The sequence below is a fragment of the Zingiber officinale genome, unplaced genomic scaffold (assembly GCF_018446385.1).
Source record: "Zingiber officinale cultivar Zhangliang unplaced genomic scaffold, Zo_v1.1 ctg222, whole genome shotgun sequence".
Lineage (NCBI taxonomy): Eukaryota > Viridiplantae > Streptophyta > Magnoliopsida > Zingiberales > Zingiberaceae > Zingiber > Zingiber officinale.
The window spans coordinates 452,502-466,390 of NW_024589898.1; the positions used below are offsets into that span (position 1 = coordinate 452,502).

Genomic DNA, 13,889 nt, shown 5'->3' on the forward strand with positions numbered 1-13,889 from the left:
TAATTTTTACAGTCGGTCTGTTGAACTTAAGATTAACTCAGTGTCAATCGGATATAGTTTTTTAACAAATGGTTTTATGGTTCTTGATGTAGAACCAGATGTCAATTATGCTATTGATGGTTGTTTTTTAAACATTGCTTTAACTAGTGATGCAGATATAACTGATGAGGTTTGGCATGCTAGATTAGGACACATAGGACAAGAACGTATGAATCGATTAGCTAGAGAGGGTCTATTGGGCACTCGGGCTAAGATTCAATTGTCTATATGTGAGCATTGTCTTGTTGGAAAAGCAACTAGGAAACCATTTGGTAAGACTATTAGATCTGAATCAACATTGCAGTTAATTCATTCGGATATTTGTGGTCCAATGAATGTGAAGGCTAAACATGGAGCTTCCTATTTCATTACATTTATTGATGATTTCTCTAGGTTCGGTCATGTGTATTTGATTTCTCACAAATCCGAAGCATTAGATTGCTTCATTCGTTATATGAACGAAGTTGAGAATCAAACGGAATGTAAAGTTAAGACTTTACGCACTGACCGTGGTGGGGAGTATTTGTCTGATATGTTCAAGACAATATGTAATGATAGAGGGATTATTAGACAGCTGACAATCCCTGGAACTCCACAGCAAAATGGGGTAGCTGAAAGAAGAAATAGGACTCTTCTTGAAATGGTTAGGTCCATGATGGCGCAAGCTAATTTGCCAATTTCCTATTGGGGAGATGCATTATTAACTGCAGCCTATATACTTAACAAAGTGCCTTCAAAGTCAGTTCTATCTACCCCATATGAACGATGGACAGGCAGAAAACCAGATTTGAGTAATCTGAGACCCTGGGGGTCAGCTGCTTATGTTCATGATAGTTCTCACAAGTATGGAAAACTGGGGCCTAGAGGTAAGAAATTTATCTTTATAAGATATCATGAGACCTCCAAAGGTTATGTTTTCATATGTGAGCAACTAGATGGAACCATCTCCGAAATAGACTCGAGAGATGCGACTTTTCTCGAAACAGAGTTCCCAATCAGAGGTGATGTTGATAAAAATGTCCCTCTATTTGAGGAGGATGAGATATTATCAACAAGAGAGGTGTCAAAAGGGATACCTGAGTCTAGTCAACCGAGTGGGAGTGATATGTCGAGTCATGAGTTGACTTCTCAACAGCCCAACTTACGGAGAAGTGTTCGTAAGATCAAACCTAAGAAGATGTTTGATATTGAGAATGAGGCATTGGTTACACTTCCAATTGACAACGACGATGTCACGCCCCCAGAAGAGTCCCTGCCAGACGAAAATCCGACAACATCTCCCCTGTACTGGTGACAATATGAAGCATACATACATACATCACAATATATAAACATAAACAACATATTCATCAGCCCACACGGCTGGAACATACATAAAATAGAAACAACATAACCACGAAATGTATCAATTATATATATATCTATCCATAGACTACAATTACTATACAGATAAACGACATCTGTAACAAAAGTGCAAAATGTAAATACAGCGAAACAAAAGTAAAACAAACCAGAAAATCAGCACGTCGAGATCTCTGAGCAACTCTACGAAAGTCCAAAATCAACAGTAATATCAAAAGGATCCCTGTGTCTGCAAAACTGGAGACCAAGGAATGTAGCAAATTAGCCAAATGGCTAAGTGGATACTCAAGAAAGATGTGCATGAATTTAATCTTATTGAAGAAGTCAAGGAAGTAGAATAAATCATCATCTTTTGTTACAACTTTAGGATTATTCTTAAAGTTCTACATTTATACATATATATGTATAATCATCTTCTCATTATCTATAATCAGGTAAAAATTTTAGATTAGAGTTTAGGATCTTCACCTTATCATCACTTGTCATCATTAATAAAATCAATTTTTCAATCTTATTATTTAATCACTCAATTATAAGTTATCATGGTAAGATCAACATGTATATCAATAGTCTGAATCTGATAAATCAACTAAAAAGTGAATCACTGGAGCCAATATCATCAGAGTGAAATATCATATGGATAGGCTAAAAGCCTCCTAAGAGTATAAAACTGTCGCATACGTCATCTGACGTACGGGCTATCAGCCCTCACCGGTGGAAGACATAATAAACACTGACCGAGGGCTACATCACGCCAACACGCCTCGGGTGTACGGTCAGATACTCTGGACCGCGGCCGCCGCGCTACCACAATAACATGTGGGCGGTCCAGTACTCTAATATAGAGCTCTGGTATAAAGCTAGGCTCATAGTCTTCACTTTTTAATTCTTCATTTACTATCTTTATTAATTCACTGTTATGATTATATTCTCTTTTCATATTGAATGGTCAATCGAGGTAATATTTTCGGATCAAGTCTATTAATTTATCATTATAGGGTCCACAGATAAAAAGCTACAAGTATCAACAGATAGAGTATCAAAAGCATGAAATATGTAAGGTCAAGCAAGTCAAAAGAGACAAGGTATCAACAGAAGATAAATTTAGAATATTTCTTTAATTTTAAAAACAACCCTCCCCATATCAATCCCAATATGAACCCACATATGAACAAGAAATAATATCAATTATTTACCCTCCAATAATTTTAATATTTTAACCCATTTCGCTATTTCTAATATCAGTTTAATCCCCATTTTGAAAACAATAATACAACATATACATATTCCAATTTATATATTTATTCATGCACAAGGAAATAGACAAGAGTAGATGTATCCACCTTATATACAGCAAAAATCTCCGAGTATCGGCAGGTCACCGTGCTCCACTCGAGCTCGGATCTACAAACACAATATCAAACATAACTTAAATAATCAAAATACTATCTAATAATAATAATGACCTAAAATCTACACATTAACTCTGATTCAAAATCAGTGAATTATTTTGATCTCGATACCTCGTACCACTTCGCATTCCTAAATACAACATCTGTTATAATCTAAATAACCCTTCTAACTACACATCAATTTAACCAAAAGCAACCTAAAATATACCTTCTAAGGGTTTTGTGTGGCTGCTGGAAATGAGGACAGCAACTAGGGTTGCTTTCCCTTTGTCGTTGGCCACCTCAACTAGCTCCGGCGAGCTCCGGCGAACTCCAACGGTACTGCCAAGAATAGGGCAGCAGCTAGGGCTGCTGTTGGAGGAAACAAAATGCAGCAAAAAATGCTGCTGTTGGTGGGGAAAAAGGAGAGAGCAACTAGGGTTTTGTTTCCTCTCTTCTTCCGGTGGTTTGGCGAGCTCCGGCGAACTCCGAGGAGCTCCAACAGTGCTGCCGAGAAGCAGAGAAGAGGAAGCAAAGGAGAAAACAGTGCTCTGCCCTTGCTGGAGGAGGAGAAGAGGTGCGGGAGGAGAAAACGAGGGCTGCTTGAGAAGAAGAACGGGAGAAAAAAAATCTGCCGTTTGTCGCCGCTAGAGAAGAAAACGAAGAAGAAGAGAGGGGTTTTGAGGCTTCGGTGGGGAAGAGAAAAGGGAAAAGGAAAAAGGGGGGTGTGGGGGAGAGCAGTGCACGTGGGTGAGTGGGCATGGGTGTTTTTGGTTTTTTTTTTTTTTTTTTTTCTCACACTTAACAGACGAGCCTCAATCCATTGAGGAAGCATTGGGATGTAGAGTTAGAGAAAAATGGAAAGCTGCAATGGTTGAAGAGATGGAGTCCATGTTTCAAAATCATGTTTGGGACTTAGTCGATCTTCCTCCAGGCCGAAGGGCTATTGGGAATAAATGGATTCTCAAAATAAAGAGGAAAGCAGATGGATCGATTAACAGATACAAAGCTCGTTTAGTAGCAAAAGGATATATCCAAATGGAGGGTATTGACTTTGAAGAGACATTTTCTCCCGTAGTGAAATTTGTATCAATAAGAGTTATTTTGGCCTTTGTGGCACATTATGACTTAGAATTACATCAAATGGATGTAAAAACTGCTTTCCTTAATGGTGATCTTGACAAAGAAATCTATATGGTTCAACCAGAAGGTTTCATTGCTGAAGGCCAAGAGCAAAAAGTATGTAGACTTAGAAAGTCTATATATGGGCTAAAGCAAGCGTCAAGACAATGGAACATAAGATTTAACGAAGTCGTTTTATCTTATGGTTTTGAAATGATCAATGAGGATCATTGTGTTTTCCTGAAACAAGAAAAGGGAAAGTATGTCATTTTATCATTATATGTTGATGATATGCTGATAGATGGAAATGACATAGGATATGTGAATGAAGTCAAGAAGTGGCTGTCATCACAATTTGATACAACAGATATGGGAGAAGCTGAATATATCTTAGGGGTGAAGATCATAAGAGATCGTCCTAAAAGTCTTTTGGGTCTGTCACAAGAGTCTTATATAAATAAGATGTTACATCACTTCAGCATGTCTAATTGCAACATAGAACATACACCTATTGTGAAAGGTACTGTGTTGAGCAAGAGTATGTGTCCTAAAACTCCAGAGGAAATAGCTGAGATGAATAAAAAATCATATGCCAGTGTTATTGGTAGTTTGATGTACACTATGTTGTGTACACGTCCCGATATCAGCTATGTTGTGGGCTTGGTCAGTCGCTTCCAGTCAAACCCAGGACCGAGACACTGGAAGGCAGTAAAAAGGATATTCAGATATCTAAAGGCGACAACAGATTATTGTCTCTGTTTTCAAGGATCAGATATGAGTGTGAAAGGTTATTCAGATGCAGATTGGGCTGGAGACCTGGATGATAGAAAATCCACATCAGGCTATGCATTCTTGCTGAATGGTGGCGCCATCTCCTGGAACAACAAGAAACAAGCTTGTGTAGCTTTGTCGACTATGGAAGCTGAATATGTGGCATGTTCAGCAGCTGTGCAAGAAGCAGTCTGGTTGAGAAGGTTTCTGAAGCATCTGAAAATTGCTGAGGATAGTGGGAGTCCAGTAACTGTCTACTGTGACAGTCAAGCTGCAATAGCTTTTTCCAAGGATCCCAAATATCATAGCAAAGGCAAGCATATAGAAATTAAATATAATTTTGTAAGGGATATTGTGGCTAAAAGAAAAGTCATTCTTGAGTATGTCCCTACACGTGTTATGCTTGCAGATCCTTTTACTAAGCCAATGACTAAAGAGTCATTTAAAGAACATGTAAAGTCTTTGGGACTTCGTAGAATGTAACAATATTGAAATAACAATCAGATTTTGTGTTATGATTGTGTCATTTGCCATAATTTATTCAGTGTATATGTTGTATTTGTTACATTCATGTAAGATCTCGGTGAACATGTTGGCAGGTGGAGATTGGTCCACTCACATGGACAATCATCTCTGTTTGTTAAGTACAAATAGGGGTAAGACCGTTACTTATGAAACAGCTTACGTAGCTGAAATTATGAAATTAGAGACAGATTCATAAGTTGAGATCGCCTTGATAATTGTGTCAAGATGAGATCATTTATGTATAAATAATGATCGAAGTAAGTGAACCCACCATTTACTGAACTTGTTGAAAGCCAGATTAGAATTCATATGTTGAATTCAGGATTAGACGTTAGGTATGTCTAGATCGAAATCTGTACGATGTTAAATTTGAAGACAACATGCACTCTTTTTAGTAAAGAGAATAACATCGTAGCATGTGATTCATACCACATGTGCTATTGCGACAATAAAGGTAGTAGGAGAATGAATCCCTGTTTCTTTACTATGTGAGACCTTTGAGATTATATGTTAATCTCAAATTTTGCCTTAGTGACTATTTAGCTGTTTACTTGAAGTTTTAATCAGTGACTGCTACTTTAGCGTGTATCCTATGGCTATGGATGATTCGGTCTATGGAGCATAACTAGGAAAGCGACTGATTAAAATGAATTGATTCTAGCTAAAAAGGAAGATTAAATATATTTACATCTTTTGTTGTTATTCACTGGTCGACCCATTTCTGTTTTGTATAGAAATGAATGTGAATATTGGATATGGAACATGCTCTTGACATAATGGTCATTATAAGGGATTAGAGATGTTCATATCGATGTAAATGAAAAATTATTTAATCTGGGTAAATAGCAAGACATGGATATCTTCAAGATAATGGCTGTGTGTCATTTGAAGATTGGATGAATCCTAGATAAAGGCTATGTGCCACCAGGAAAGTGGCTAAGTGCCATAAAGAGTGTGTCTCTAATTTATTTGAGCAGCTAAGCAAAGTGTAACAACTTTATTAGCATTGATTGCTCAACGAGCGGCTAAGTCAAGGTGTAACAATCTTCTTAGCAACTATCGCTCAGTGTGCTTGCTGTCGCACGAACCATTTTCTCTAAGTATGGATTGGATGTTCTCATATAGTCTATGTAACTAAACTCTCTAATAGTCTATGTGACTTATTAAGTCTTTGTGACTTACCTGAATGAACTAGTCTTAGTGACTTACCTTGGACGAGTGGGAGATGTTGGAAATGGGGAGAGTGGGGAACGTGGCCCATATTCCCCACTATCCATAATGGAAAAGTCCATTATGCCCCTAGTGTATTTCCCTATATAAAGGGGGTCCGTCCAAGGCTCAGGTGGTGTGTGAAATCGCAATCGTGCGACGAGAGTAAGAGGAGAACATCCAAAGCGGCGGGATTTGGTTTGTGGGATTGCGGAGGGCTTTCAGATCTTGTGATCGCTCTTCCGATAGCGAGCTTCGTCATTGTCGATTGCGGATCTGCGGGAGATCGCTGTAAGTTTTTACCGCATTTAATTAATTCGTCTATCATGCATTTAGAATATAAAATCTACATGCAGCCTGCCACCGGCGACCAAGATCCAAAAGGAACTGAGCGCCCAATGGAGGATATGGCATGGTCTCCGACAACGATCAGCTAGGGAGAGAGAGACCCGTTGATCGGAGTCGTTGGACACAGAAGATGACGATGGATCGACGGCTAGGGCTTGGCTCAATGAGGTCTATGGGCGCTGATGCATTGATCGACTCCTGATCGGGGTCGTCATCCAAGGAGGAAAAGATCGACGGCAGAAATAGCTCGGTGTCGACAATGAAGAGAGCGGCGATCACGAGCTAGGGCATGGAGCGACTGTGGCTAGGGCACCTTGATTGGCCGACCTTGAAGTTGCGAGGTCGGCCGATGCTGTGGGGCTTCACCGGCGACGAGTGGCATAGCGTCGGGTGGCGGTGACGGAGCGATGCGACGAGAGAGGGAAGTGTTCGGCGACAAGAAACGGGGATGAGAGGAAAGGAATCAGATTGGGGAATTATATACTTAGGTCTAATTTCATTAACACCTAAGTTGAGTCCAATCAACTCCCAACTTAATGGTTATTCTAAACAGGCTTCCTCTCAACCCAATAATTGATCCCCGTAAATATGTCACAGTATCCGTTTAAATTCTAGAAAATCTCTAAAATTTTTTGAAAAATCCAATAAAATCTTTCAAATAACCTTATTATTTAATTATTATTTGGGTACCGTATTTTACAAGACCATCCTGACCATGTCTTTAAACTTAGGAAAGCATTGTATGGTCTTAAATAAGCACCTAGGGTTTCGTATGAAAGGTTGACCTCTTACCTAATTTCCAAAGGATTCAACCAAAGATAAATTGATCCAACTTTGTTTGTAAAATCAATCAACCAAGATATCTTTATAGCCCAAATATATGTAGATGACATAATCTTTAGTTCAACTGACTTAGAATATTTACAAGAATTCATAACCTTAATGGAACAAAAATTTGAAATGATCTTAGTAGGTAAACTAACTTAATTTTTAGATCTACAAATTAAATAAACTAATGAAGGAAATTATTTCTACCAACAAAAATATATTAAGGAATTACTTAAAAAATTTGGAATGGAAAACACCAAAGAAAGAAAAACTCCAATGGAAATTAACACAACTTTAGATAATGCCCTAAATGGAAAATCAGTTGACCTAAAATACTATAGAAGTGTCATAGGCAGCCTTCTATACTTGACTGCAAGTCGACCTGATATTTTATTTGCAGTTAGTATGTGTGTTAGATATTAAACCTGTGCTAAAGAATCTCACTTAACTAACGTAAAAAGAATTTTTAGATATCTAAAAGGAACTTCAAATGTAGAAATTTGGTATCCTGGAACACCGAATTTTGAACTCATAAGTTACTCTGACTCAGACTATGCTGGTTGTAAACTAGACCGTAATAGTACAAATGGTGGATGTCAGTTACTTGACTCATCACTTGTCAGCTGGTTTAGTAGAAAGAAATATTGTGTTGTCTTATCTACTACAGAAGCAGAATATATAGCAATAGGAGAATGTGTTGCAAATTGTTATGGATGATGCATACTCTAAAATATTTTAATTTACAATTTACAAAAATGAAAGTACTAATTGACAATGTTAGCGCAATTAATTTAACAAAAAATCATGTGCATCATTCAAGAACCAAATATATTGAAATTAGACATCACTTTATCAGGGATCATATCATTAAAGGTGACATTGAACTAAAGTACATTGAGTTTAAGTCAAACTTAGCTGGCATATTCACCAAACACCTCCCTGAAAGTGAATTTAGCAACTTATGATGTCAGTTAGGAATGTGTTTAATAGATTAGGACCAATATTTAAAAAAAAAAATCAAATTTTAGGATAAAATTCTTTACTTATACTTTTCTTAAAATTTTCTTATTTTTAGAATTTTCAAAATTAGTTTTAGCTTTAGTTTAGATCAAATCCATAGAAAGCATGTTCCTATAGATCTAGGACTTAAGCATCTCACCAACATATTAGGGCTACCTTGTTTGTGATTGCCAAACTTAGAAAAGGGGTGAGATGCATAGGTAGATTATCTGGACTTAAGATGCTTATATAAATGCATCAACATAAGTCTGGGCGTTAAATACCAAATTTATAGTGATCGGGTTAAGTAATTCAGGTTAGTCAAACACTAACTTAATAAAAAGGCTTAACCTGACTAACCAAGTAAACACTGCTATCTTCTGATAATTAGTTAGTAACTAATAGTTAGACAATCAAGAATAATTTATAGTTGACTAGATTATTTTGAAATAATCTCAGGTTCAGGGGGAAGATTAATAAGTCAATAAATTTTGAAAATATTTATTTTATTCAAAAATTCATTTTTGAAAAAGATTTTTACATGTTTTAAAAAATTATTTTGAAAAATGGTTCAATTTTTCTAAACTACTTTAAAACAATTTTAAATATTACAGCACTTAATATTTTGACTTTTGTTTTGGCAAACTTTAACTTTAAATCTTTTAAAGTTTTTTTTTTGGAGAACTTAACATTTTCAAATTTTTTTTAAAACTTTAAATGTAACGTCACGACCCCTCGGCCCCTTGGGCGGCCACACTAGCGGCCCAACTGGCGGCCCCTGATGGTCCCTTGGGCTGCCACAATGGTGGCCCAACTGGCGACCCCTTATGTCGTCATCCGACGACCCTCGACCATGTCGTTACTCACAAGGACATCCCACCCCTGGCCAGTGGATTTTTGCCTTCCCCAGGATTCGAACTCTAGATCTCCAGGTTAAATACTTTGAAAAAGTATTTAGCCTGGAGGTCTAAAGTTCGAATCCTGGGGAAGGTAAAAATCCACTGGCCAAGGGTGGGAAGACCTACTGAGTAACGGCACGGCCGAGGGTCGTCGGTAGACGACATAAGGGGTCGCTAGTTGGGCCGCCAGTTGGGCCACCCAAGGGACCGCCAAATGGGCCGTCAGTTGGGCAGCCCAAGGGGTCGAGGGGTCGGGTCGTTACATTAAAGTTAATAGATTTTAAAGTATTTTCAACTTTATTAACCTTATGAAAATGCTAATTTGTTTTGAAAGATGTTTTTAAAATTTTTAATTTTTGAAATCTGTTTTACAAGATGTCTTGAAAATACTTTGAAAAAGTTTTTGAAAATGTTTTTTTCAAAACTAAATTTTTACCTTTGAGATTTTCAATAAGTTGTTTTTTTTATCATTTTGAAATTTTAAGTGATTTCAAAAAAATCTTTAAACATATTTTAACATATGTTATACAATATTTTTTTACATTTTGAAAAGCTCTTATAGTTGTAACATTTTTTCCTTCCTTAAGTAATCCTAAGAATTATTCTATTGTAATTTTTTTTTTACTTTCCCTAGCACATTTTTTCTTAACTATCTATTCATGTTTTTTGATGAATGTTAAAGGGGGAGGGTTAAGGGGTTAAGTTGAAACAAATCTAAATTTGAATAACTTAAACCATATCATTTGTATATTTATGCTTGTTTTTTTTCCTAACTTAACCCAGGTTGTCATTGCATCAAAAAGGGGAAGATTGTTGGTGCGGTTTGCACTAACGGTCTAACTTGGATTTTGATGAATAACAAGTTAAGTTAGGTTTTGTTGTGATCTAACCACATGATTAAGTGTGTAGTACGAAGTCCAGATAGGTCGACGGGCCGATCGGATATCTGGCAGGAAACCCAGCTAGGTCAACGGGCCGACCGGATAGCTGGTATGAAGTCTAAATAGGTCGACAGGTTGATCGAATATTTGGTAAGAAATTCAGCTAAGTTGACGGGCCAACTGGATAGTTGATGCGAAGGCTAGATAGGTTGACGGGCTGACCGGATATATGGCAAGAAGTCCAACTAGATCAATGGGCCGATCGGATAGCTGACATGAAGTCCAGACAGGTCGACAGGCTGACCGAATGTCTGACAAGTTGGTAAGTTAAGGTAAACCACTGGAGGAGAGTGACCAAGTGAAGACGCATCCCAGTTGAAGGGATAGTAGATATCGGTCCAGTTTAAATCCATTTGGAATCCCTAAACTGAGACCTTGACTAGTTCATGGGAGGACAGGAACTAATTACTACACTTTTTATTCAGTATTATTATCCTAATACTTGTTTTGTAGGATATTTTGGACTAATATTATTTTGCAAGGAAAAAAGGAGAAAATTATCTTCGAATGAATAGTGTCCGAAGGCGCCTTCGATAGAGATGGAAGGCGCCTTCCACAGGATGAAGTTTTGACTTCTCAGCAGATAAGTGTCGGGTTGTTTAGGATCGAACTTGCCTCATTGGAGGTGCTATGGAAGACGCCTTCCATGCCTTATATAAGGCAGTCTCGAGAAGCCTTCAATATACAACACATATACGAGCTACTGCGCATTCATTTGAAGTTTCGATTGCTCTGGGTTCCTGCTACGACTTTATTGCAAAGCTAATGTGCCCAATGACTACTCCAAGGACTTCCAATCATGGCCGATAGACCGACATCGACATGAGCACTCCCATTTTAATCTTTAAGTGTCGGTTTTATTTTGTAATTAATTACTGTAAAAGGACAAGTGCAGTGTGTTGCACTTGTTCAACTTTCTTTGTACTTGATTTCCTCTTCTAGAGGTACCAGAAAAGGCCTTTAGTGGATTACCTGTCGATAGGTATGTAGGACCTAGGTCTTGGAGTAGGAGTCGCCAAAGGCTCCAAACCAAGTAAACTGTTCATGTCTTCTTGTGTTCTCGTTCTTCCTAGTTTTCCGCTGCGTTCGTACTTTGATTTTAAAACCAAAAAGATGAGTTTTTGAAAATCACGTGATTCACCCCCCCCCCCCTCTCATGTGTGTCTCGATCCAACAAAATCCCCTGGGCAACTTCTTATCCAAAACTTCCTAAGAGAAAGGCATGCTAGGTTGTTAAGGTGTTTCCCGAATGACCCAAGCCTTTCCTTTCTTCAAGTCCCTCAGGGGTAAATTCTCGGCCTAGGAAGCTTTTGATCCTTCTCCCGGTGCTCGGGAAAGTGCCTTGGGGAAGTCGTACGATTGCTTCCTTTTAGATCTTCCTTCCGATGTAGGGAGCTCATCCATTGAGGCCTCCGGTGTTCGATGCGGGTGAGAATCTACAGTTCGTTTCTCAGACACCGCCCGTGCCTTGGTGACCTTGAATAGATCATATTCCTCAAGCATCATGGTGACGTTGATTTTGTCGGTATCCACCATCTTCATATTGCTGATCAGGCGGAGAGGTTCTCATAGACGTTGCCAAATTTGATCATGTCCAGAAGCTGAGTTAAATGGGGGGCCAGTGACGAGGGCAAGAACGTTGGCGAAAAGAGTACTGGACTTCTAGCCCGGAAGATGCATTGCAGACTTTTAGATCTTCAAGGGGAATAGGGAGGAGACGTAGAAAGTGGTACCCACGAGCATACACACACCACAAAGAGATCCCACGGGAGTGTTAAGGCGAGAACCAAGGAAGAGATCTCTATCACAGGCACTCCTATGTTCAAGTTAGAAAAAGGGCTGAATGAAAGGAACAGGAAAAAAGTAGAATTGTAGTTGATGTGTGTGTGAGCATGTATCTAGCCAATGGAGAGGACCCCTTTTTTATACTGCCTCTCATAACCTCTATGATAATGTGCCATCAGAAAATATCTAATGTAGAGTATGTCGGATGATGGAGGATGTTTGACAGACTTCACAGACTTCCATTGCGTAGAGGTAGGTTCCACGGCTTGCATGTGGCAGAGTATTAGAACATTCCCTAACGAATAGCCATTATTCTCTGATAAGTGGTTACGATTCTCTGATAGTGTTGTTCCCTAGCAAGGGCCCGACTAGCACTGGGACTGACCAGAGTAGACTGGGAGTCATGCCCATGAGAAGTAAGGGTATGAGCCTTGGGGGTCTAATTGACTCTTGGGCCAACCGAGAGTAGACTAGAAGTTATGCCTATGAAAAGTGAGAGATCGAGCCCTGGGGATCCAACCGGCACTAGGGTCGATCAGGAGTAGACTAAGAGTCATGCTCAGGAGAGATGTGGGCAGAGACCCGGGGGTTCAACCAGCACTAAGGCCGACCGGGAGTAGACTGGGAGACGCGCCTAAGAGAAGTGATGGGCAAAGCCCTAGGGGTCCGACCGACATTGGGGCTGATAGGGAGTAGACTGTGAGCTAGGCACAGGAGAGGTGATGGACGGAGCCTTGGGGGTCCGGCCGACCTAGGCCGATCGGGAGTAGACTGGGAGTCATGTCCAAGAGAGGTGATGGGCAGAGTCCTGGGGGTTTGGCCAATTCTAGGGTAGACTGGGAGTAGACTGGGAGTCATGCCTAGGAGAGGTGATGGACAGAGCCCTAGGGTTCCAACTAGCGCTGGGACTAACCGGGAGTATATTGGAAGTCATGCCCAAGAAAGGTAATGGGTTGAGCCTTGGGGTCAAGCTGGTGCTGGGGTTGATCGGGAGTAAACTAGGAGTCATGCCATGAGAGGTGATGGGCGGACCCTGGGGGTTGGCCGGTGTTGGGGTTGATCGAGAGTACACTGAGAGTTGGACCCAGGAGAAGTGGGGAGCCACGTCCTAGGGAAACTGATCCATTTGGACACCTACTCTTTGACCTTGACTGTCGCCTCCTCTTGACTTTTTACTGCCCCATCACCTTGACTATTGACCCTTCATTGTCCTTGGGACCACCCACTATTCGTCATATCAAGGATCATACTTGTCACCTAAATAAATGATTATTACTTAAGATTTATCATGTGTAATGCTCTATAAATCTTATTCAACACCAAAACAAAGGAGAGAATATTCACAAAGGATCATGTGGAATTTCATCAGGTTGAGGCAAAAGTTAGACTCTTACTTTAAGATAAGATTGCCTTGTTATGATGCCTGCTCCTACTCTAAGATTGCCCGATGGAAGATTCACTGGTGAGGTGTCGTTAATGTTTTCTAAGTTGGCGTGACTCGAGGGAAGATGCGGTTGAATTGTCGTCTATGTTGATTACGTCACCATGAGCTGGAGGGAGGTGAAGCCATCGGAGATGTTTGCGGATCCATAGAAGTGTAACAAGATTGTTATGTATGAGAAATTAAAATACAAACCCTATACACTATAAAAACATACAATGGTCTCCCA

General features: G+C 39.4%; 1 protein-coding gene across 1 annotated transcript; it reads right to left on the minus strand.

Annotated features, from left to right (window-relative positions):
* Positions 1-2,744: 2,744 nt before the first annotated feature.
* On the minus strand, positions 2,745-11,970 carry LOC122036834. The gene is made up of 3 exons (XM_042596253.1): positions 11,776-11,970; positions 3,022-3,439; positions 2,745-2,805 (listed from the first exon to the last, which is right to left on the minus strand). Exons 1-3 carry the CDS (start codon positions 11,968-11,970, stop codon positions 2,780-2,782), a joined length of 639 nt encoding a protein of 212 aa, XP_042452187.1. The 3' UTR covers positions 2,745-2,779.
* Positions 11,971-13,889: the final 1,919 nt, after the last annotated feature.